This window comes from Nelumbo lutea, chromosome 4 (assembly GCF_056320005.1).
Source record: "Nelumbo lutea isolate HS-2025 chromosome 4, American lotus-T2T, whole genome shotgun sequence".
Lineage (NCBI taxonomy): Eukaryota > Viridiplantae > Streptophyta > Magnoliopsida > Proteales > Nelumbonaceae > Nelumbo > Nelumbo lutea.
Genome location: NC_142687.1, coordinates 56,455,137 through 56,481,094, shown reverse-complemented (window position 1 = coordinate 56,481,094; position 25,958 = coordinate 56,455,137). Strand labels below are relative to the sequence as shown.

The 25,958-nt window shown below is 39.5% G+C and overlaps 2 protein-coding genes across 10 annotated transcripts in view; one reads left to right on the top strand and one right to left on the bottom strand.

Annotated features, from left to right (window-relative positions):
- Nucleotides 1–25,958, bottom strand: part of LOC148860726 (ADP-ribosylation factor GTPase-activating protein AGD12-like) — a 102,827-nt gene that overhangs the window by 2,720 nt on the left and 74,149 nt on the right. For all 9 annotated transcript variants that reach the window (XM_088986101.1, XM_088986100.1, XM_088986098.1 and 6 more), the window contains 4 exons: nucleotides 10,541–10,704; nucleotides 6,266–6,410; nucleotides 5,429–5,545; nucleotides 5,018–5,113 (listed from right to left, as the gene is read on the bottom strand). In XM_088986101.1, coding sequence (XP_088842227.1) covers nucleotides 5,018–5,113; nucleotides 5,429–5,545; nucleotides 6,266–6,410; nucleotides 10,541–10,704 — 522 coding nt within the window. The remainder of the gene's footprint in view (nucleotides 1–5,017; nucleotides 5,114–5,428; nucleotides 5,546–6,265; nucleotides 6,411–10,540; nucleotides 10,705–25,958) is intronic.
- The window catches only part of LOC148860727 (uncharacterized), a 79,322-nt gene that overhangs the window by 2,356 nt on the left and 51,008 nt on the right, over nucleotides 1–25,958 (top strand). Inside the window, exon 2 of the mRNA XM_088986106.1 lies at nucleotides 6,636–6,812. Coding sequence (XP_088842232.1) covers nucleotides 6,636–6,812 — 177 coding nt within the window. The remainder of the gene's footprint in view (nucleotides 1–6,635; nucleotides 6,813–25,958) is intronic.

The following is a 25,958-nucleotide window of genomic DNA, read 5'->3' as shown; positions in this document are numbered from 1 at the left end:
AATTGAGAATAGCCCTTGGCCACTAACCTGGCCTTCAATCATTTCAAATTGCTATTTGGGAGATACTTCACTGTGTAGACCCACTTACACCCAACAACATGTTTAGCAGGAGGAAGAGTAGTGAGTTCCCACGTATGGTTGTGTTGTAGAGCAGATAGTTCCTATTTCATTGCTTGCCACCACCCTGGGGAGGTAAGGGCTTTCTGGACAGTCTTGGGAATGGAAACAGATGATAGCAATGATATAAAGTTGCGATGAGAAGCATAAAGGTGAGTAACAGAAACATAGTGTGAAATAGGATGAGAAGTACAAGTGCGTTTACCTTTCCATAGGGCAATAGGAAGATCAAGGTCCGAGGGAGAAGAAGCAACCATAGGGTCTGTCGACGAGGGTTGGATTGGAGGAGGGGCCGGTGCGCTTCTGTGAGTATACACTTGTCTGATTGGTGGCCTCTCAGTAGTAATTGGCACGGGAGGAAGAACTACAGGGGGAACTGCAATTGGAATGGGGACCATGGGAAGAGAATCCTCAACAAGGATAGGAAGAGGAACTACAGGGGAAGGAGAAGGAACCACAATGTCTGAGAAAAAAGGAACCGATTCAAAGAATGTGACATCGGAGCACACAAATGACTTATGGGAGTTAGGGTTATAGCACTTATACCCTTTCTGAGTCCTGGAGTAACCAAGGAAGATACACTTAGTAGCTCATGCATTTAACTTGCCTAAACCGGGACCCAAATTTTGAACAAAGCAAACACACCCAAAGACTCTCGGGGTAAGAGGAAACGGGGACAAAGTGGGAAACAACACGGAGAAGGGGGATTGACTTCCAAGGATGGACATGGGCATCCGATTGATGAGAAAACATGATGTGAGGATAGCATCACTCCAAAAACGCTTTGGGACATTCATATTAAGCATCATAGACCGAGCAGTTTCAAGGAGATGTCGATTTTTGCGTTTAGCTACACCATTCTATTGTGGAGTGTAGGAACATGAGGTTTGATGAATTATCCCATGGTGCTCTAAGTATTACTGAAATGGTGTGGAGATGTACTCTTTTGCATTATCGGAGCGAAGAATTTTAATATGAACACCAAACTATGTACGTATTTCAGCCTAAAATTTCTGAAAAATGGAGAACAATTCACTACGATCTTTCATAAGATAAATCCATGTCATTCTTGAAAAGTCATCAACAAAAACTACAAAATACTTATAGCCATTGTATGGCATCACTTTGATTGGACCCCAAACATCAGAATAAACTAAAGAAAAAGGACTCAAAACACGACTATCAACTCTTGGACTGAAAGAGACTTTATGATGTTTCCCAAGCTGACACGATTCACAATCCAACGATGAAAGATGACTCAAAAAAGGAACCAGCAACTTCAAAGTTTTGAGAGAAGGATGACCAAGTCTGCAGTGCCATTGAAGAGGAGTAAGAGACGACTAAAAGGCTATTGGAGGACCACCACCATCAAGGTAATACAATCCACCTACCTCATGCCCTCCATCAATCTTCATCCCCGTCTTGAGATCTTGAAACACACAAGAAGAGGGATAAAAGGTTATAGAACAATTAAGTGACTTGGTTAATCTACTGACAGACATAAGGTTAAAAGGGAACTTAGGAGCATATAAAACAGATGATAAAGATAAGGAGAGATCAACATCACCAACACCACAAATGGGAGATGTAGAACCATTAGCAAGAGTAACTGTTTGAGATGTGGAAGACTGAGAAAGAGAAGAGAATACATTTGGAGTCCCAGACATATGGTCCGAGGCTCCGGAGTCAATGATCTAGTGTGAAGGCTTGGAAGCCAAGCAAGCCATACTTGAATGAGCAAGGGTAGTTGTGTTCTACTGAGAAGATGTCTGAAGGAATTGCTCATATACTGCATGAGGTACACTCACCATCTCCTTTCCAGAAGCACCAGTAGATGTGGAGGGAGTCTGATCCATTTCTTGATTTTCACTAACTGTATCACTGCCCCCAGTCACAACATGGTTAGCCCAAGTGTTGGGTGGACCATGTAAATCATAACAGAAATTAATAGTGTCCCCCTCTAATCCACAATATGTACACTTCCTAGGAGCATTACTTCTTCCTTTACCATGGCCCCCCCTGAGTCTTGACCTCCACTCTAGCCACCAGCCCGGTTAAACATGGGGCCACCTCGGTTTCCTGAAAGTCCACAACAACCACCACCACCACCACCACCTCTATTTCCATGGCCTCCACTTCTAGCCACAACCAAACCAGATCTGTCTGAGAGAGAAGAATGCTCTATAGACTCAATAGATGTCCTCCTAAGATGGGGAAACACTTTTTCAAGTGAGGGAAGGGCAGACCCCCCCAGTATTTGTACACGGACAGGTTCATATTCAGCCTTCAAACCCACCAGAAAACTCATTGCATCAAGTTGCTCACGTTGTTGTTGCTGAACCTGAACATCCAGTGTCAGAGGATGATACACATTAAGCTCATTTCGGATATTCCTTAAACTTGCATAGTATTCTTCCAAGCTTTGGCTACCTTGCTTCAGATTGAAGTACTCTTGGTACAATTGATACACCCTAGTTGTATTGTCTTGCCCGGAATACAGTTTCTTAGCATGATCCCAGGTCTCTTTAGCTGTATCTAGGAACATAAAGTTCATACTGATTTTTGGCTCCATGCTATTCCACCACCATGTCATAATTTGAGCATCCTCCTGCTCTCAGTCACTAAACCCTAAGGAGTTAGAGGAAGGTTTTTCCTCCCTCACATGCTTCACCTTCTTCTTGGCCTTTGAACGCCTCCACCGACTTGGCCCAAGGCACATAGTTCTCACCATTCAGCTTAGTGGATGTCATTTGAACATTTAGATAATCTGGAGAGATCATCACCCCAGTTTTGTTGTCACTACCATCTCTGGTTGACGACATTTTCAACTAAATCTGCTCACCTCACAAGGAAGTATGGACACCACCACACGACACAAGGTTTTACTTTCAATTATTCAGAATCATCCATACACCATTCAACACAGTACAACCACCACCACACCACTGCTGTTGTGAATTTCAGCAGTCGAAAAACCCTACATTCAGCACACATATGAGGTAAAAACAGAGGAGAACAAGGCTGATATGCATACTAATCACTTCAAACCTCCACAAAAAAATATTTTGAACCAAAACACAGCATTTACAATCCACTATTTGGGCAAAAAACAAAACTGTTCATACCTGTCCACAAACAGCCCTCTTCGTATCACAGAATAGAGGGCATCTAGTACACCACCTCAACGACCACCACCACAGTAACTGGAGGCATACTGACCTCCAAAACCACAAAACGACTACTCCTTTTTGGCCTCTTGACGAGCTTCCACTCAGGCTAGAAGAAAATCGAAGAAAGCTGAAATGGTTGGCGGCGAACCCAGGAAGAAGACAAACAGTGAGGAAAGAAGAAAAAAAGGGAAAAGAGAACTAGGTTTTATTGATCTGATACCATGTAAAATCCCTATTCGATTCTAGGTTAAAGTAGAGAAGAAGAAGAGAAAGAAGAAGAGAAGAAGGAGGAGAAAGAAGGGTTCGGCTAGATGAGGAAAATCAGTCCTCTCTAGTCGACCCACCTGTATTTATCTCAAAATAAGTTTGGTTACAAGAAAGACTATATTGCCCCTCATAAGTGATGGGGAACACAACTTAGATTCTAACATAACAGGGGTAGTAATGTGTGTGTGTGTATACATGTCAGTCAGAATTTTCTCCCAGCAGGTCAGTTAGCTTTGTCTCTCATTCTTCTCCTTTCTCTTTTCTCTTTTCTTCTCTTCTCTTCCACTTTCTTTATTTTCTATTTTGTTTATTACATTATGGCTCTCTCAATTCTATACCACAAACCTATAAAAGATTTTGATACAGATATCTCATATTTGTACCAATGAGAGTGAGATAATATGATCATTGAGGAGTGGTATCAGTAGCTAGAGAGAAGAGTAGAATATATCAACATAGCAAAAGAATATCAGTGATAAAACTGTCTGCTGGTCAAGTTCTTCCAATCAACAGTACAGGCGAGGTATCTCCTATTCAGAATCCCAATCGAAAATAGAGTTCTTAATCTCAAACTTACTGAACTTTCTATTTGGTGGTTAAAAACAAAGCCCATGGTTACTGGATGAGTAGAACCAAACAAAGGGATTGAGGTTATGAGGAAAGCCCCTCCCAGTTCTTTTTCCTGTTGATTGTTAAGGTTCGGAGGTAAGCCTATCTATAGAAATATGTTAACCAATCATCTTCCACATTGTACAATTAATAGGCCCAACCAAATTTGACTTCCTGGAGAAGGGTGATGAAGGATCAAAATTATCTAGTTGATGCCATACTCGAATAGAATTGGTCTATTAGAATGTGGGCTGCCTTTTATTATACTGTTGCTATATGGAAACCTCTAACTTACAACTCTTTATCTTCTTCTTCTTCTTCTTCCTGCTCTTTTCTGCACTGTTTTCAGTTGATTTACTCTTAAACTGTTAAGTTTTAGATCTGTACTCATATCTGAATTAAGGAATTCAGCTTGTTTGTATACCAAATATATAATGCCCATCTAAAGGTAAACACAAGGTTCCGTTTTTAATTTTTTTTCAATCGATATACATTCCTTTTCCTCCTAATATAAATGCTTCAATATTTAGGAAAAGGAACAAAGTGTTAAAAGCAACCATTCATTTGATTATATGGAAAAAGAGCCCCCATTAAAAGTATCATACTAAGGTATCATTGAAGTATTAATAGTAGAATCAGTATCCATCATTTTTCATGAGTTCATTTTCTAGTTGAAGAAAAACACTAGTTAGAATATGGTTTCAATGGATGCAGCAAGAGAAGGAAAAAATGTAAAAAATATGGTTTTAATAGAGGAAGCAAACTAAAAACTGTAAGAGAATAGAGAGATGCATCTTTTATGGAAACTAGAATTTTGGAACAAATGTAAAATCCAAGACTTAATGGAGGCTCACCAGTTTTATGGCGTTACAACTCTGAGGAACTGAAAGCAAGAGCTCCTCATTCCAAATTGGATTCAAGTTGCTATTTATTACTTGTGTCTGGGCCTTCTACAGAAATTCCAAGTGTTTATTATAAGAGAGAATTATGACAAACTGAAAATGAAATAACAACTTTCTAGCTAATGGCACCGGGTTACAAAAAGAGCAACAAACGTAGTGACATATAACAAATGTGGATCCACTGTTTGACCCCAATCAAATGACAATAATCATCAGATTTAATGTGTTCCTTGGACTATTCAGAACATGGAGTAAATAGTCCAAAGTCCACGAATACATGAATGGGATTTATGTGTAATGCATCATATACCATCCCCACAGTTGACCCAAAGGATAAGAAATGAAATAGAACTAGCAGCTAACCTGCTTCCCAAGAGTCAGGACAACATAAGGATCACTAGACAGCATATCTCTAATAGCCAAATTTGTGCCTTTTATGACTTTGACCTTGAGTAAGCCAATGAATTCCTTCATACCATCCTGTTTGCAATTTCAAAAGTATAAGAATTAAAGCAATCAAAATTCATGCATAATAGCCAGTGTTGCTTTCTAGTCAAGTCATTTAGAAAACAGTTTATGCAAACAAGAATATTCCATGTTCTCATCACCACTAACCCTGTAATCCCCAGGAAAATTTCAATCTCAAATCTTTTTTCCATGAATCCAATCTAAACTCTGAGAACTTTCTCTATTGAAAAATAAAAAACTATGTTTTGGATGATTAATCTCACATAGGGACAGCTCTGCAGCACATAGTTGAGTTTATGACATGTTGAGTTAATTTCATTATCTGTTGATGTGGAATAAGAAACAGCATAGATTGACCATACAGTAGGAATGTCTCACCACTATTCCCACTATAATATGCATATACAGAAACACCTGCAAGATATCAATACAGTGAATTGGTTTTTATCACTCTCTCTTTTTTGTGTTGCTCAGCTAAACTCAACCTTAACCCCAACTATATGGGGCCAGCAAGAAATGCTCTCTAGAAATTGTGCTCTATCAAGAAAACAATACCATACCATCTTTTTCCTGTGTTCTAGATTTATATAAATCATAATTTCCTCAGGAAAAATGTAAACAATGTTATTCAATTTGTGCAAGATGTGACTTGCATCCAGTGCCACATATAGAAGTGGCTGCATCCAGTGCCACATATAGAGTGAAAGAACTATTATATTAGTAAGCAATTACCATTTCAGTTGATGTGTTTGAACTTCGAAAAGTGTCGATAATCTTTCTAGAAAGAGTACTCCGGAGAGTGCTCCTCGTAGTAGCAGCAGGAAGTGAGACAATCCGCAGGCTTGGTTTCAAAAATTCTTGAAGCTCATACTTAGATCTACATAATTAACATGACTGAAATTATGTTAGTAATCACCAAAAATACTTAAAATCAGTTTATTTCTTGATATTTTACATATCTCACCTTGGCCCACTGGCCAGAAACCTCTTACTCAGGATCAAAATATTTCAGAGGGTATCCAGTATTTTGAAAATATTCTCTCAGCAGAACAGTGTCATATACCTGAAGGCCTACTTGATGTTATTCCCTCTACTATGACAGAAACGGAGAATTTACAGCTTCTCCTCTCTCCTACAGCTGAGGAAATTAAATCGGCAGTTTTCTCTCTCTGTAAGGATTTGGCTCCTGGCCCCGATGGTTTCACCGGATACTTTTACACTTCTTGTTGGGATATCATTTGCAAAGACATTACGACAGCTATTACAGATGTTTTCAATGGTATGGATCTCCCTTTGAGTTACACTTCTGCTTATATTTGCTAAATTCCTAAATGCCAGAACCCGCAAAATTTTTTCTGATTATAGACCTATCAGTGTTTGTAATTTCTCTTACAAAATTATCTCCAAGATCATGGTTGATAGACTTAGTGGCCTTCGGCACAAATTAATTTCCCCTCAGCAGGTTGGTTTTATCAAGGGGTGAAACATCCTTGATAACATCAATTTTGCTCAGGAGTTGACTCAGGAGATTGGTCGTAAAAGTTAGGGGAAATAATGTTATCATTAAATTGGATTTGTTAAAAGCCTGTTATAGGCTTGATTGGAACTTCCTTTTTATGGTGCTATCTAAATTTGGTTTCTCTAATGATTGGATTTCTATGACCTGCAAAGTTGTCTGCAGTTGCTGGTTCTCTATTAAAGTTGAAGGCACTTTGCATGGCTACTTTAAATCCACCAGAGGCCTTAGGTAGGGGGACCCCTTGTCTCCCTACCTTTTTATCATTGCTGAAGAGGTGTTGAGCAGAAGTTTTCTCAGTTACTAACAATCTAGATCTGATTTATGATGTGCCAAGAGGTTACCCTCCCACAAAGGCAAGGCAAGGCTATATATGTTTGATAATTTGATGCAGAAAATAAATGCAAAAATTGAATCCTGGAAGGGGAAATTACTCTTAACTGGAGGAAGAATCATTCTGTTAAAGCATGGCCTCCTCTCAGTGCCGATGCACCTGTTAATGGCCATTGATATTCCTAAGTCTATCATATGAAGCTTGGAGCACAAATTCAAGCATTTCCTGTGGACCGGGTCTGAGGAAGATTCCAAACATAGTTGGTTTACTTGGTCTAATGCAATGTTTTAAAAGTGCAAGGCGAGATGGGCATCTTTTTGAAGTAAGGCACAAAAATACAAAAAAATGCTAAAAATAAAAAAAGTGTCAAAAAATTCAAAAAATGCAAAAAAATAAAAAATATTAAACATAATATTAATAAAAAATATAAACTTAAATTTTAAAATTAATGTTTTATAAAACCTATTATCTAAAATTAAATACATAAACGTAACATGTAAAGTGTAGTCAAATGAAAATTTAAAAATAAAATCAAACATATAAAACATTTTCAAGCATGTAACCCACAATCTCTTTTTTTTTCCTCAATTGCATTGATTGAAGTAGCTAATGTGATGTAAAACATATTACATTCCTCATTCTACAAACCGCCTTTGTCTCACACCCTTCGAGGCAAATCCAAACAAGTCCATGTTAGGGTCTTATATTCTTAATTTTCACACAAAAACAATGATTTTATAATTTTAATTGCTTTTTAAGAAGATATTTTATTAGGATGAATGAATGAACAACATTAGTAAATAGGGGGTTCTCGGAGCTTTGTCTAATGCGCTAATGCACCTCACCTGTGCACCTAGGTGTGCCTTTTAAATCACTCTAATGTTTGTAAGCCTATGGAAGAGGGTGATTTAGGTATAAGAAGTCTAGCTGATCTCAACAAAGTCAATAGACTGAAATCGCTATGGCGAGTTTTGAGACAAGATAGCTGCTGGGCCAACTACTTCAGAGCAAAGTTTTATTCTAAATGGCACTTGCAGGGAGACTACAAAGACTCCTCAACTTGTAAAACTACCATGGGTATGCTTGATTATTTTTTTAATTGCAGCACTTGGCATATCTTTTTCTGGTAATATCTCTTTTTGGCTTGAAAATTGGTGGGGGAATGAGCCTCTTTTTAGGTTTGCGCTCAATCCCCTCTCAAATCCTGGTTTGAAAATCAATGATATTTTAGACAGAGATGGAATTTGGCATTGGGATAGAATTGAAAATAATCTTCTGCCTCATATTTTGGCTTATCTTACTTCTCTACTGGTCACTATTAAAGATGGTTTGGATGTGTGGCTTTGGAATCTCACCTTCTCATGTAAGTCAGCATGGAGCTCTCTTCATCAAATAGGCATTCCTACGTCTTGGTGTTCTCTGGTTTGGAATAAAAGGATACCCCCAAAAATATCTTTTTTTGATTGGAAGTTATTGAGAGGGAATATTCCCCCAGATGATAGTATACAAGGCCTTGGCATTCCTTATTTCCTTTAGTTTCAGCTTGTGTTTGCTGTGCTAACCAGAGAATATAGACTACAGATCATCTTCTTATTTTTTGGCAAACTAGCCTCTAAAGTTTGGACTACATTTAGTACCATGCTTGGCATCCCACACATTCAAATTCAGTTGGCTAAGGACAGAATTCTCTTCTGGTTAAACAAAGGTAGGGGATGCCATTCTCAGGTGAAAGAAATCTTTGTTTCTACCCTTCTCTTCATTATCTGGGAGATCTGGAAAGAGAGGTGCAAAGGTAAATATGAAGGCCAGTCTGAAACAGCATGCATTGTAATCTTGAAGGTGCTGAAATGGTTTCATGAAACTCATTGGTCCAATCCCAAACACGGACCAAGTTTCGTGGAACAGCTGATTCTAGAAACTTTGAATGTTAGAGTTATGCAGACCTGACACCCAAAAGCCAGACTTGTCATCTGAAGATTAAGGTATCTTCAGCAATGAATATGGACAGTTTATGTTTGCTTTTGCTTCCTTCTGTGGTCTCATGACCAACATTGTGGCTGAGTGCAGAGCAATCCGTGATGCTATATTTTTTGCCAAGTCTCTGGGCATTACAAGACTTGTTGATAGCGATTCCAAGGTAGTAATTCAGGTCCTCTCAGGCAAGGTTCAAAATATCGATACGCCCGATACACCGGTAGGGGCGTATCGGGCATTTTGATACTTGTTTTTTTACCTTTTTTTTATTTTATTTTCAAAACTGGTTCAGGGGAGACGGTCTAGGACCCCTCCATCCCCTGAACTGGTCAGACCCCGGATACACCCGTTGTAGAGGCATATCGAAAGGGTCCCGGAACGATACATATCGGCTGATACAGGCTGATATGTAACGATACTTTGAACCATGCTCTCAGGATCCTCCCCACCCCAATGGACTATTCTCACATGGATCGATGACATTGCATAATGGTTGACATGCAGATTGATTTCACCCACATTCTCCGAGAAGGGAATGCAGTAGCGGATAGTTTACTTTTTGATTCCAAGAATTCTTTTCCATGTCATATTCAGTTTCTATTTATTGATGATGCTACATCTCTTCCTAAACTGCATTGTAAATAAGCTTTGGGTTTTTTTCTTTTTATGAGTGCAATGAGTGTATTGTATTCGGGTTTAGGACAAGGCGGGCTACATCCTCCCCTATATTCTCTGAAAATAGCGCATTATTTAATAAAATTTTAAGGTGGCCCCCTCCACCTGGAGTAAAGTTTGAGGTTTAAAAAAAGCTAATGATTGTCCTGGTTATCTGGGGTGTCAGGAGGGGTTGAGACAAATGTGAATCAACTGAAAAGATAGAGAATAATGAAATAAACTACTCATATACAAGGACAGAAACAACACTTTTATCTGTATGCTTACTATAATTTTCTAGACAAAGTCCATCCATAAAAGATTACTATTAAGTGATCTAATTCATCATAGGAGATTGCCACACTATAAGAAATAGGGAATATGAACTTGTATGTCCATCATGATACAGAAATTAGTTTAATGAACTCATCACATAAAGCTTTTCCTAAACCATCCTGCTAACAAAATAAATAACAGAAATAAGTTTGAGAGAGAAAGATAGAGAGTTCTGTGGTCAGAAACCATTCACCTGATGAATTTCATACGTTCCTCATGACTTGAATCTGGTCTGGGCTTAAAGTAACCTTGAGGAATAAAAGCCTCATAGATTGCATTAGCTGAAGAATTTCCACCAACTTCAACCATGGCGTCAATGTCATCATTAGACCATTCATCTAATGCCACAGATAAAACCTGAATTATAGTGGCAGCAAGGCATTTTAATTATTATATGGTTGACAATGTTATCAAGATTGTTTCCTGTATAAGAAAATGTACATAAATACATTTATACATACATAAATTTATATTATACATTCTGTTAACCATATTAAGAATTATATGGTTGACAATGTTACCAAGAAACTTCCTGAATATGTACATGCCTATTTGCTTATAAACAAATTTACAAAAATGCATCTATGCAACAATAGACTTAAGCTACAAGTATTAACAAGAGAAAATAGAAGAGGAAGCAAGGATCACTTCTACTATAACTGCTATCTATGACAAAAATAGAAAAAAAAATTCTTTATTCAGTCCTTAGTGGGGAAAAACAATAAATATAGAATAGTGTTTTCTACAAGACCTGTTACAACTCTTTTATGGACCCAAGATAGCAACTTCCAATTCGTAGTTGGATTCTAAATCTGACTTGTATTCAGACTTCAAGAAAGTAGAGACTTCCTCTTCAGACTTGGACACTATTTGAAATATTCACCATAGAAAGAAGAAGATGTAAGAAGAACAAAGGAGGAGATGGCACTTCAGCCATACTTCTCATACTCGGCCTTGATGGGTGCTAGTTGCTCTCCCACTGACTTCTCACCTGCCCCTCTGTTCACTCTGTGAGGAGGTACATTTTCATTTCAACATTTCCCATTCTCATTTCTTTTCCCACTGTTTGAGTAGAAATTGCTGATAACAGTTTTAGATGAATGCCTTGTGAAGAAAAGTAGAAGTTGAAAGGTTTCAGCAGTAAAGAAGAAGAGAGGAGAAGAAACGAGAGTGGGATGTCGCCAGAATTGAATTAGTCTGGCCACCAACCCCTCTTGATTTATATACTTAAAATAAAAGAATGGAAGATTGCAAGAATACCCTTAGTAGGGCGGCTACTTTAAGTAGCCGAACAGTCACAACTTAAAATAACATAAACTAATGGGCCTAAGGCCCAATAATTTCCTAACTTAACAACTTAAAAATAAAAAAATAAAAGGCTGGGCCCAATAACTTAAAATCGGCCGTGTAGATCATGCTCCAACTTGTTCCTTGCAACACCTTTTGTAAGAACATCAGCAAGCTACAAATCAAAAGTAATGTATGGGAGACAAACTTCCCCTGAAGTCACCCTTTCTCTTGTGAAATGTCTATCCACTTCAATGTGCTTTGTCCTGTCATGCTTAATTGGGTTGTGGGCAATGTTAATTGCTGCCTGATTATCATAGTACAACATCATACGTTCTTCTGCCTCAACACCAATCTCTCCTAACAAGGAACGGATCCAGAGAAGCTCTGAAACTCCATGTGCCATGGCTCTATATTCAGCTTCTGCACTTGACCTTGCCACAACTGTCTGTTTCTTACTTTTCCACGAGATTAGATTACCCCCAATAAGAGTGCAAACTCCTGATGTAGATCTCCTATGATCAAGATATCCTGCCCAATCAACATCTGTATAAGTCTCTAGCTTCAACTGTCCATGGTAAGCAAATAGTATACCTCTGCCTCGGTGTCCCTTCAGATAAGCAAGAATCCTGTCAACAGCCTCCCAATGCTGTACTCGTGGGGAATGCATGCATTGACTCACCACACTCACTGCATAGGAGATGTCTAGTCTTGTCATACATAAATATAGCAGCCACCCCACAAGTTTCTGATGTCTTCTAATGTCCTTTACCAACTCACCTTTTGGTGCATTAATTCTATGATTCTGATCAATGGGAGTACTGGCTGCCTTTGTTCCAAGTTTCCCTATTTCTTGTAAAAAGTCCAAAACATACTTCCTCTGAGAAATAAAAATTCCATGCTTTGATCTTGCAACCTCAATGCCAAAGAAATACCTCAGCTCCCCAAGATCCTTAATTTCAAATTCTCTATGCAGATTCTTCTTCAAACTGTCAATCTCACTCAGGTCATTTCCTGTAGCTACAATATCATTCACATAAACAATCCGAACTAACATCAAGGACCCCATCCGCTTCACAAAGTATGGCCTGATTGAGTCTGAGTGTAGCCAAAAACAATCAAAGCCTTCCTTAACCTATCAAACCATGCTTTGGGAGACTGTTTTAAACCATAAAGTGACTTCTTCAATCTACATACCTTCCCCTTTTCAGCATCACTGTAGAAACCAACAGGAAGATCCATATACACTCTTTCTTGCAAATCCCCATTCAGAGAGAGAGAAGGATCCGAACAGAAGTCATCTTTCCAACTGGTGCAAAGGTCTCTAAGTAATCAATGCCACAGGTTTGAGTGTACTCTTTTGCAACCTGTTAGTGTCGAGTAAAGAAGGGTAGAATAGTCAATTATGTTTTATTAATATGGTGTTATGTCTTTTAGTGAGTGCTGATGTGTCCCAACTTAAATAGGGGCATAAAAGTCTTTTTCTATTCATTTTAGTAATCTATATATCCTGGCCGACCTAAGAGAGAATGAGAACTATTCTCTTCTCTTGGGTTCGAACAGGTTTTTCTTCTTCGATTTCTCCTCTTCTCTCCCTCTCTCTCTCTCTTTTACTTCTTTTCTACATCAAGTTAAGATCTGAAACTGAAATCGTCACATGGTATCAGAGCCAGGTTAAGTCGGTCCAGATCTGTTCTATTCGTAATCTCTCATTTTTCTTCTCTTTTTTTTTGGATTTTCGAAAAAAGGGCTGAAAAGGAGTTGCCATATCTTCATTTTGGAGTTTTTAATGTGTTCGGTTGGGTGTAAAGCTGTGGTTTCAGGTGATTGGTAGAGAACCCTCTACTCAATGGAACGAAGAGAGCTGCAACCGTAGGTTTCGTGGTAGGTGCAGATGTGTGGTTCAGATTAGTATCAGTTGTATGGTGCAGATGTGTGGTAGGTGCAGATGTGTGGTAAGTGAAGCTTAGTATCAGTCGTATGGTAGCAAGTTCAGATGTGTGGTACTCGTGTGTGATGTGTTTGTGAGGTGCCGAAAGAGACAATAGTAGAGGTTAACATTGCTGAAACCTGTGACAATGTATGTTTCAGCAATGGTCAGTCATATGGTGGTGAGTGATTAACTTGAGGAGTGAAGTACAGTGTAGTGGTTATTGGGTAAGGCAAGTTGAAACAAACAAAAACAGAATTACAGCCATGGGCGATAATGAACATAAGTCAGTTATGATCCCCCAAGACTACTTGAATGTACAAATGACCTCAATTAAATTGAATGGAGAAAATTACATACCTTGGGCCAAATCTGTTGAAGTGTTTCTCAGAGCCAAGAAAAAAGCAAAGCATATAAGAGAAGAAAAACCCCCAGTTGATTCCCAGGAGTATGGTGATTGGGAGCAAGAAGATGCACAGATTATGACTTGGCTGTGGAACAGTATGGAACCTAAGATTAGTGTAAACTTCATGTTCTTAGACACAACCAAGGAAATTTGGGATCATGCAAGGAAGCTTTATTTAGGACAGGATAACACCACCAGAGTATATTAGCTCTATTAAGAGTATTTTAGTCTGCAGCAAGGTAACCAGAGTCTTGAAGAGTATTATGCTAGTCTGAGAAATTTGAGGAATGAGTCGAGTGCATATCACCCCCTTACATCTGATGTTAAAATTCAGCAACAACAGAGAGAGCAGCTAGATGTAACCAAATTTCTAGTGGGATTGAAGCCTGAATATGAACTAGTGAGGGCTTAGATGCTAGGTGGGTCTGCCCTCCCCTCTCTCGAGGAGGTGTTTGCCCGTCTCTGGAGGATTTCTGTTATTTCTCCAGAGAACCCAACCATATCCGATAGGACTGCCCTTGTAGTGGCTAGAGGGGGTGGCTGTGGTGGTAGAGGAGTAACTCATCAGGGCCAGCCAGGCCGTGGTGGTAAAGGTGGACACATGCACAGTCATGGTGGTGGGTGTGTTGGCGGTCGAGATTCAGGGGGAGCTCGTGGTAGAAGACATAATCATGGTCCGAGAAAGTGTACGCATTGTGGTATGGATGGGCACACTATTAATTTTTGCTATGATCTACATGGCCCACCATCATCCCGGGGATATCATGCAATGGAAAGTGGTGATATGGAATAAGGGAGTCAACAAACCGGTCTGACACCTTCACCTATAGATGCCTCCGGACAGGAGATGATGAGTATTTCTCGTATTGAATATGAGTGGTTGATCCAGGCTACTTCTCAGCCTAGTACAACTACGCTTGCCCACTCAGGTATGGCTTGTTTGGCATCCAAACCCTCCCACTGGATCATTGATTCTAGAGCTTCCGATCACATGACTGGGACTCCAAGTGTGTTCTCTTCACTTTCTTCATCCTCTACGACCAACACTGTCACTGTTGCTAATGGTTCCACTTCTTCCATAAGTGGTATTGGTGATGTTAAAATTGGTTCATTATCTTTGTCTTCAGTTTTGTATGTACCCAAATTTCATTTTAATCTTATGTTTGTTAGTAAATTGACCACGTCTCTTAATTGCTCTATCACCTTTTACCCTTCATCTTGTGTATTTCACGATCTCAAGACGGGAATGAAGATTGGTGGAGGGCATGAAGTTGGTGGGTTGTATTACCTTGATGGTGGTGGTGTTAGTGGTTCTTCAATAGCTCTTCAGTCGTCTCTCACCCCTTTCCAATGGCGTTGCAGACTTGGGCACCCGTTTCTTAAAGAACTTAAGCAACTTGTTCCAGAATTGAGTCGTCTTTTTACTTTGGATTGTGAGTCGTGTCAGTATGGGAAACATCATCAGGTTTCCTTCAGTCCTAGAGTCGATTATCATAGGTCGAGTCCTTTTTCTTTGGTCCATTCGGACATTTGGGGTCCAAATAAAGTAGTGTTACACAATGGATACAAGTACTTTGTTATTTTTGTTGACGATTATTCAAGGATGACATGGCTTTATCTTATGAAAAAAAGAAGTGAATTATTTTCTATTTTCCAAAAATTTCATGCTGAAATCAGCACTCAATTTGGTATTCACATTAAGATCCTACGTTAAGATAATGGCCGAGAATATTTTTATACACCCTTTCAGCAATATTTAGAACAATATGGTATTATTCATCAAACCTCTTGCTCTTACACCTCCAACAAAATGGGGTAGCTGAACGGAAAAATTGCCATTTCTTAGAAGCCGCTTGATCCCTATTGCACCATATGAATGTACCCAGACGTTTTTGGAGTGATGTTGTGCTTACATCTTTCTTTCTTATTAACAGAATGCCTATGTCCATCCTTGATGGTCAATCTCCCTTTACTGTTTTGTTTCCTACATTGTCTCATTTTCCTCTTACTCCTCGGGTTTTTGGGTGTGTGTGCTTTGTTCATAATCTTGGTCCCGAACTAGACAAACTAGATGCACGATCTACGAAGTGCATCTTTCTTGGCTATTCTAGGACCCAGAAAGGGTACAAGTGTTACAATCCTAGTTCTCAGCGTTGTTTTGTGTCCCGATGTTACCTTCTTTGAGTCGGTTCCGTTCTTTTCTGGGTCAGATGTCTCTCCTTTCCTTCTGCTTCCAGTTTCTATCACAGACCCCATTCCTCTTGTTCCAACTGCGCCTAAGTCTTCACCTCCGGTGCCACTTCCTCCTACACGGCCACCTATCCATCAAGTATATACGCATCAACATGCACTGGCCCCTCCAGATTCTTCACCGTCGACGGATCCAGAAGTGACTTCCGCAACACCATCACCCCTCGTTTCTGACCTTGACCTTCCCATTGCCCAGCGAAAAGGTAAACGTAGTTGTACCTTTCATCCTATCTCCAATTATGTTTTTGTTTCTCACCTATCTCCTTCCCATCGACAATTTGTTTCGTTGTTATCTTTTGTTTCTATTCCTAAGGATGTCCAGGAAGCCCTTATCTCTCTGGGTTGGCGTCAGGCGATGGAAGAACTCTATGCTCTAGCTCATAATCATACGTGGGATCTCACCACTCTTCCCCCAGGTAAGCATACTATAGGATGTAAGTGGGTATATACGGTCAAGTATTTGCCTGATGGTAGTGTTGAAAGATTGAAAGATCAATTGGTTGCCAAGGGTTATTAACAGTTATATTATATGGTATTGACTACATAGAGACCTCTCCTGTTGCCAAGATTGGTTTTGTTCGTGTTTTGATCTCCCTAGCTGCTATACATGATTGGCCCTTGTTTTAGCTTGATATTAAGAACGCCTTTTTGCATGGTGATTTTCTTGAAGAGGTGTATATGGAGCAACCACCTGGGTTTGTTGCTCAAGGGGAGGATGGTAAGGTGTGTAGGCTCAAGAAAGCTATTTATGGACTTAAACAGTCCCCCCGCGCTTGGTTTGGCAGATTCAGTGAAGTCGTAAAGAAGTTTGGCATGAAACAGTGTCAGGTTGACCATTTAGTAGTCAACTATGATTCTGATGCGGGGAAGATTTTGTTAGTGGTTTATATTGATGATATTGTTATTACTGGCAGTGGTAGGCCTAGGATTGACAAGTTAAAAACATTTCTGCATGATTATTTTCAAACAAAAGACATTGGCAAATTAAAATACTTCTTAGGGATAGAAGTGGCAAGTTCCAAGTATGGTATTAATTTGTAGTAGAGGAAATATGTACTTAATCTATTGGAGGAGACAGGCTTATTGGGTGCCAAACCAGTGGAAACACCCATGGAATTGAATGTCAAGTTGAGCAGTGATACAGGTGAGGAGTTTGAAGATCCAGGAAGGTATAGAAGGTTGGTGGGAAAGCTAAACTACCTAACTATCACTCGACCAGATATCTCATTTGTAGTGAGTGTGGTGAGTCAATTTATGCAGAATCTTCGGGTTCCGCATTGGGATGTGGTCCTAAGGATTGTAAGGTATTTGAAGGGAGCTCTTGGTTGTGGCTTTCTATATAAGAGTGATGGAAATATTGAAATAGAGGGATACACATATGTTGATTGGGCTGGATCTTTATCTGACAGAAGGTCCACTACAGGTTATTGTACTTTCCTTGGGGGTAACTTGGTGACATGGAAGAGCAAGAAGCAGACTGTGGTGGTAAGAAGTAGTGTAGAAGCGGAATATAGAGCCATGGCACATACAACTTGTGAACTAGTGTGGCTGAGAAATCTCCTATAGGAGATGGGGTACTCGATTACCACTTCGATGAAGCTATATTGTGACAACCAAGCTACAGTTCACATCTTCTCTAACCTAGTTTTTCATGAGAGAACAAAACACATAGAGGTTGATTGTCACTTTGTGAGAGAAAAGGTTCTTAGTGGAATGATAAGTACATCATATGTTAATACAGAGAGTCAATGGGCAGACTTGTTCACCAAAGAGTTGAGTTGGGCAAGAGTGGATTACATATGTAACAAGCTGGGACTATATGGTTATACTCTCTAGCTTGAGGGGGAGTGTTAGTGTCGAGTAAAGAAGGGTAGAATAGTCAATTAGGTTTTATTAATATGGTGCTATTTCTTTTAGTGAGTGTTGATGTGTCCCAACTTAAATAGGGGCATAAAAGTCTTTTTCTATTCATTTTAGTAATCTATATATCCTGGTCGAACTAAGAGAGAATGAGAACTATTCTCTTCTCTTGGGTTCAAACAAGTTTTTCTTCTTCTTCGATTTCTCCTCTTCTCTCCCTCTCTCTCTCTTTTACTTCTTTTCTACATCAAGATCTGAAACTGAAATCGTCACACAACCAGACTGGCCTTATACCTTTCTATACTTCTATCTGCCTTGTATTTAACTGTATAAACCAATCTGCATCCAACAGTCTCCTTGCCCTCTGGTAGATCAACAATCTCCCATGTCTGATTTTTAATTAAGGGTTCCATCTCTTCCTACATAACTGTCTTCCACTCAGGTTTGGAGAGAGCCTCACTGACACCCTTGGGTATAGACATGGAGTCAAGGGAAGAAAGGAAAGCTCGATAAGAAGGAGAAAGTCCACTATAGGAAAGGTACTGTGAGATACAATGAGCAATACACTTTCTCTTCCCTTTTCTGAGTGCACTAGGAAGGTCCAGGTCATCTGTAATGGGATTAGTAGAAACAATAGGAACTGAAACATTAGAGGGATCAAGAGGAATACCTAAGAACATGTCAGCTGAATCTGAAGTCTTGAAGGAACCGATAGGAAGTGATGTGGCTTCTTATGCAGTGGAATCAACCTCCCTGTGAAGTTGTAGGTGCTGCTGTGAGTAACACTGAGAAGCAGGATGCAAGGGAGGTGGTAGGATAAGTGACATAGGAGGATCAGACACAAGAGTAGACATAGGGACTGGAATTGGAAGAGGAATAGACTGCTTACTCACTTCCCCAAAACTCTCCCCCCTGAAAAGAACCCTTCGAGAAAAAGAATGTGGACTCAAAAAAGGTGACATCCATAGTAACATACCAACTCTCAGAGACTAGGTCATAGCAACAGTTCCCTTTCTGATTTTCTGCATACCCAAGAAAAACACACTTCTTTGCCTTTGGATCAAGCTTCGAGCGGTGAGGACCATGAAATGTGCAAAGCAAACACAACCAAAAACCCTGAGAGGGATGTGGAACATCTCCCCCTCAGGAAAAAGGAAGCTGAATGGGGTGCTGAATCCAAGTACACGAGAGGGAACCTTATTAATCCAGAAGACTACTATGAGAACTGCATCACCCCAAAACCGAACTAGAACAGTAGATGTGATCATCATGCTTCTTGCAATCTCAATAATGTGTCTGTTGTTCCTCTCTGCTACACCATTCTGCTGTGGACTGTAAGAACAACTACTCTGATGGATAACTTCATACTCTAACAGATACCAAGCAAGGTTCTTCTCAAAATATTCCTTAGCATTGTTTGATCTAAACATCTTCACTCGTACCCCAAACTGTGTTAGCACCACCTGATGAAACTGTTGAACCAAGGATGGTACCTCATTACGGGATCTCATTAAGTAAATCCAAGAATACCGAAAAAAATCATCCACAAATAAAAGAAAATATCGGTAGCCACCCATAGAAGGAAGATGGTATGGTCCCCACACATCAGTATGAATAACATTAAAAGCAGATGAACACCTTTTATTACTAGCTTTAAATGAATGTCTACAATGTTTTCCAAGTTGACAGCTTTCACACTCTAAGATAGACAAATTAACAGACTCAAATAACTTCGGAAATAAGAAACGCAAAGAAGAAAAAGACAAATGTCGGAAACAATTATGCCAAAGCATAATCTGACCCACAAGCTCTGACTCAAAATCTCTACTAACATGATGACTCTGATGATGAGGAAGTGCATCCAAGAGGTAGATTCCATTTACCTCACAACCACTCCCAATCGTCCTCTTTGAAACCAAATCTTGCAAAACACAATGGCTAGGAGAAAAAATCACTAAGCAATTCAAGTTCTTAGTCAAACTACTAACAGATGACAAGTTAGTACTCAATCTGGGAACATGAAGGACAAAGGGTAGGTAAATGGAATCAGTAATCTTGACAGACCCCTTCCCAACAATGTAAAAGTAGAAATCTGTTGAACTAAAAAAATATGAACAGAAAGTGATTTCATGAAGAGAAAAGCAAGAGAAAAGGAGAAGAGAAGAAGAGATCTTGAAAGAAAATAGAGCAATAATTTGGCCGCCCCCTTCACTTATTATTTATACTAAAAATAAAAGAGCAGTACAAAGACAACTATGCCCTTATAGGGTGGCAAAACAAAAAACAACATATATAAGACTCAAAAACATAATAAAATTTGGACTTACGTAACTACTGTGGTCCCCACCTCTTATCTAACAACTAACATAAAACATCTACTAAGAAAAACAACATAAAACTGATTAATCTTCAATAGGAACATGAGATCCATTGGCTGTGGAAACTCTGTCTCTGCCAAAACAGAGTTGGAAGGAAGAAAAAATAATGGAACTATGGGTCAGTGCTCTAAGGCTCCAGAATCTATAATCCAAGGAGGTACCTCCTTACCTATATTAGAAACATAGTTTGCAGTGGCATGTGAACTGCCTGTATGAGCAAAGGATGTAGAATGTCCACCACATGTACCTATCTGTCCACCTGTTACTGGATTAGGGCTGACTGTATCTCGCTGGTTTAGTAACTGCCCATATCTCTCAAGTTCAGGCCCTCACTGCAGCAACTGCAACAGACTCCAAAGTAGTTGTAGTAGGGGGGCTAGGTAAGTCACCAGTGGCTGCCTTGTTAACATTTCCCTTCTTGCTTTTGAGTTTATTCGGCACAAGGTGAGGATGAAGATTCCAGTAGGTATCTCTCGTGTGTTTAGGCTTCTTACGATAGTCGCAAACCAGATCCTTCTTATCTTCCTTCCTGCTTTCACTACCACCCTGGTCTCCACTTTGTTTAGGTTTCACAGTACTGGCTGTGGCTGACTGTTCGAGACCCGAATTCCTCATCATCACATTCCTCCTACTCTCTTCCCCTGATACAAAGGCATATGCCTGAGATAGAGTAACACTATCCTTGGAAAGGGTATGTTGCCTTGCAATGTCATACTCGGGATTGAGACCAGCAAGAAATTCAAAAACCCTATTCTTCTCTAAGAGTTTCTAGTAGGCAGCAACATCCTTAGTGGTTTCCCAAACCACTGTCTCCAAATGGTCAATCTCTTGCCATAAGGTTTTAAGGGCCGAAAAATAAACAACAATAGATTTATCTCCTTGTCTAGTAACAATAACTCGGTTCCTCAACTGATAGGCACTAGCAACATTTTCACTCTATAAGTAGGTTTCTACAACCCCATCCCAAATTTCCTTAGCTGTATTTGCCCACAAAAAATTTTTACCTATATGGGGCAGCATAGAATTGCACAACCAAGTCATTACCATATAATTTTCCTGTACCCACCGGGAACTGTTAGTCTCGGGTTTCACTTCCTCACTAGTGATATACCCCAACTTTCCACGAGCACCAATGGCCACTTTGAAGATTGTGACCATTCTAAAAAGTTTGTACCATCCAACTTAACTGTAGTGATGGTTCCAGCCTCGAAAAAGTCTTTGACACCTCCTCTCCCTTGTCCAGTTTCACTTCCCGGTTTGTTTTCAACTCCGTGACCCTCCATTATTCCCAACAAAGGGTTAGAAAATCACTTTGGGATGAAGAAAAAAGAAATAATCCCTTTTAGGCACCACACACACCCTTCTAGAACCCTAGGTGGTCCTTCCACAAAAGATTCCCTTTTCGCGGAACGGAAGAAGAGAGAGAAAAAACATCCGCTCCCTCCAGAGGCCTCCAAAACAGATGGGACTTGAACCACCCCCTTCAAAAAACTCCAAGGAACCCTAAAAAATTAGGGCACCACTTCCTAGGTCCAAATTGAAGAGTCCTACAAAAATAGAACTCTCCCCCTTTCTCTAGTTCTTCCTGAATTTGATGGGAAACCCTAGACCAGCTACAGGGCAAAACAGATCCACCAAAAAATCCAAAAACTGGGCTTACCTGAGGTCTTCAATCAGCCTCTCATATCACCATGCAGTCGGCCGATCTAGGGCTGAATGATAGAGCAGCTCAAGAAACTTCCGACCTGCTCAGATACCAAGTAGAAATTGCTGATAACAGTTTTAGATGAATGCCTTGTGAAGAAAAGTAGAAGTTGAAAGGTTTCAGCAGTAGAGAAGAAGAGAGGAGAAGAAAAGAGAGTGGGATGTTGCCAGAATTGAATTGGTTTGGTCGCCAACCCCTCCTGATTTATATACTTAAAATAAAAGAATGGAAGATTACAAGAATACCCTTAGTAGGGCGGCTACTTTAAGTAGCTGAACAGCCACAACTTAAAATAACATAAACTAATGGGCCTAAGGCCCAATAACTTCCTAACTTAACAACTTAAAAATAAAAAATAAAAGGCTGGGCCCAATAACTTAAAATCGGCCAAACTCAACAGTTTGCATTCTTGAGTCTAGAAGGTATAAGCTCTGGATGCAGCTTCCAACAGGCATCTTTAGTATGTTTAGGCTTCTTGTAGTATTCACAAACAACATCTTTCTTCCAATGTTGACCTTCCTCTTGACGCTGATTTAGGAAAATATTCTTCACATCAAGCTAGAAGAGTAGCCAAGAAGAATGAGAAGCAAGAGACTAATATTTTGATGGAAGTCATCTTAGCTACAATAGAAAAAATTCTCTCCATAATCTATCCAGACATCTCATATATCATTTCACAACCAGCCTCATGGCCCTTGCCCCATATCTTTCTATACTTCCATCTACTTTGTACTTCACAGTGAAGACCCATCTATGACCAACAAGAGTTTTCCCTTTAGGCAACCCCACTACATCTTAGGTACCATTCTTTAATAGTGCATCCATCTCAACTTGCATTACTACTTTCCTTCAGTTGCATTAAGTTGAATAGATATAAAAGAGATAGAAGCAAGAAAAGACTTATATGCAAATAAAATTGATCGAGGCCTAGTAGTCTTCGTTCTTCTAAATTGCACCTGTACCTATCCATCAGGACTATCACAAATGTAGTTAGAAACAAATAAAATTGGCCTAAGAAGAGAAACAAGAATATTCTGAAATAAGAACTAGAAAAGGAACACATCAAACACTCCCTCAATCTCACCTTGACTACTCTCCCTTTGTGCTGAAGACCGAGAGAAAAAAGGAATAAACTCAAAGAGAAAGTGACATCACGAGATGCAAACTTTCTCCCAGTAACAACATCATAACAGTAGTACCCTTTTGATTTGATGCATAATCCAAGTAAACACATTTGCAATTTTGGATAAACTTAGACCTATAGGGACCCAAAATGTGGACAAAATAAGTGCTGCCAATACTCAAACAAACAGGAAAACATCATCTCTAGAGAATAATACAAGAATGGCTGGCAATACTATCTCAACTGGCCCTAGAAGCTAATATTTGTATTAACTTTAAGATGTTACAGCAAAAGACTACAATGTCCCTGATTAGTGATCGGACACCTAGACAGTACAAAATAAAACAAGCTTAAGCCCAATAACTAAAGGCCCATAATAGACCATAGAACTAACACATAGACTGATAAATAAGCTCACCAACATTTAACCACTCGACCCAACACTCCCCTTCAAGCTAAGCATGGATGTCAGTCATGTTTAGCTTGCCAAGTAAGCCTAGGAACTTCACTAAAGACAGTCCTTTTGTCAAAACATCAGCAATCTACATCTCTAAGGGTGTATAAGGAATGCAAAGTTCGCCCGAGACAATGTTGATGGGTTATTTGCAATGGGTTATTTGCAATGTTGATGGCAGTCTTTTCGTCACAATACAGCTTGAGAGGACCATCATCTTTCACCCCAAGCTCACCTAGGAGGGTCCTAAGCCATATAATAGTTCTGCAACACCATATGCCATAGCCCAATATTCAGCTTCTGCACTTGATCTTGCAACCACATTTTTCTTTGTACTTCTCCAAGTAACCAAATTCCCCCCAACAAATATGCAATATCCGGAAGTAGACTTCCTATCTCCAATTGATCGCCCAATTAGCATTAGTATATGCCTCTATTTCAAGTCTATTGTGCCTCTTGAACAAAATTCCTTTCCCTAGACATGTCTTCAAATACCTAAGGATCCTTTCAATGACATTCATGTTAGGAATCTTGGGAGAATGCATGAATTGGCTAACATGCACTACATAAGCTATATGGTCGAGTAAGAGATGGGCATATCAATTTTCCCATCAGCTTTTAGTATCTTTCTTTATTAGAGTAATCCTCGAACTCCTCACCAACCGATTCCTGGAGACAATGATTCTACTCTATTGGATTGGTCTACTCCCCATTATACATGTCTCCTCTAGAAGATCAAGAACATACTTCCTTTGACATATATATATGCCTTCTTGTGACCTTGCAACTTCAATTCCAAGGAAGTGCCTCAGATGGCCTAAATCTTTAATCTCAAATTCAGATGCCAAGAACTCCCCTTCAATCTTTTTATCTCTTTTGGATCATTCCCTATAATTACCATATCATCCACATAGACTATGAGAGTTGAAAGCATGTTACTTGTTTCCTTATGAACAAGGAATGATCTGCACCACTTTGAGTGTATCTCACTTTCTTCATGGCCCCACAATTAAACCATGCTCAAAGAGATTGCTTAAGCCCATATAATGCTTTCCTTAGCCTATATACCTTCCCATGAAAATCATAGCCAGGTGGAGGATTCATAAATACATCCTCATGTAGATCATCATTCAAGAAAGCGTTCTTCACATCCAACTAATGTAGCTCCCAAGAAAAATTAGCAGCTAAAGACAAAAGAACCCAAATTGTATTAAGTTTTGCAACTGGAGCAAAAGTCTCCTTATAGTCAATCCCCTCCTTCTAAGTAAACCCTTTTGCTACTAGTTTGGCCTTATATATTTCAATGGAATCATCCTCCTTGTGTTTCACAGTGAATACCCACTTAAATCCCATAGTGCTCTTACCTTCTAGTAGATCCACTAATTCCCAAGTCTTGGCCTTCACTAAGGCTCTCATTTCCTCATTCATTAACTCTCTCCACCTTGGGCCAAACACTACCTCTGAGTACCTAGTAGGAACATGAACAAAAGATAAATGAGGAGGTATTTATGAATCCTCCAACTCGAAACCAAACTCCGACTCAAAACACACTTGAACAACTGGCACACTTCACAAACCAAAGAGTTCTACATTGTTTTGACAACTGGCACACTTCACAAACCAAACTCCGACTCAAAACACACTTGAACAACTCAGGAAACAATCCTTGCATCAAAGAAAAAGATAAATGACCTAGTCTAGCATGCCACAAATGTAACCTAACTACCAACTCCTCATTATCTCAACCACTGAAAGCAGATGACTGTAATGCTGAATTGATGTCTTCATCAAAATAGTAGAGACCTCCAGACTCATGACCGTTCCCAATCATTCTCTTCGTCAATCTATCCTGAAAGACACAATGAGTAGGAAAGAATGTTATGCTACAATTTAAATTTTTGTAAGCTTAAAAATAGATAATAGGTTTGAAGCAAGATTGGGAACATGCGGAACAGATTTAAGACAAAGATCCTTGCCAAGGTTAACCTCCCCCTTTCCAGAAATGATGGAGAGGGAACCATCAGCAACTCTTATCTTATCTTGGACAGACATCAAATGATAAGAAGAAAATAAAAAAGACATGTGTGTCATATGGTCAGTAGCACCCGGAATCAGTAATCCAAGAGTTAGATACTATGGGACCAGTCACATTGTGAGCAGAGATAGTACCCGATTTGGCAAGAGAGGTGGATGCAAGGGGATTGTTCCTTAGCCGAGC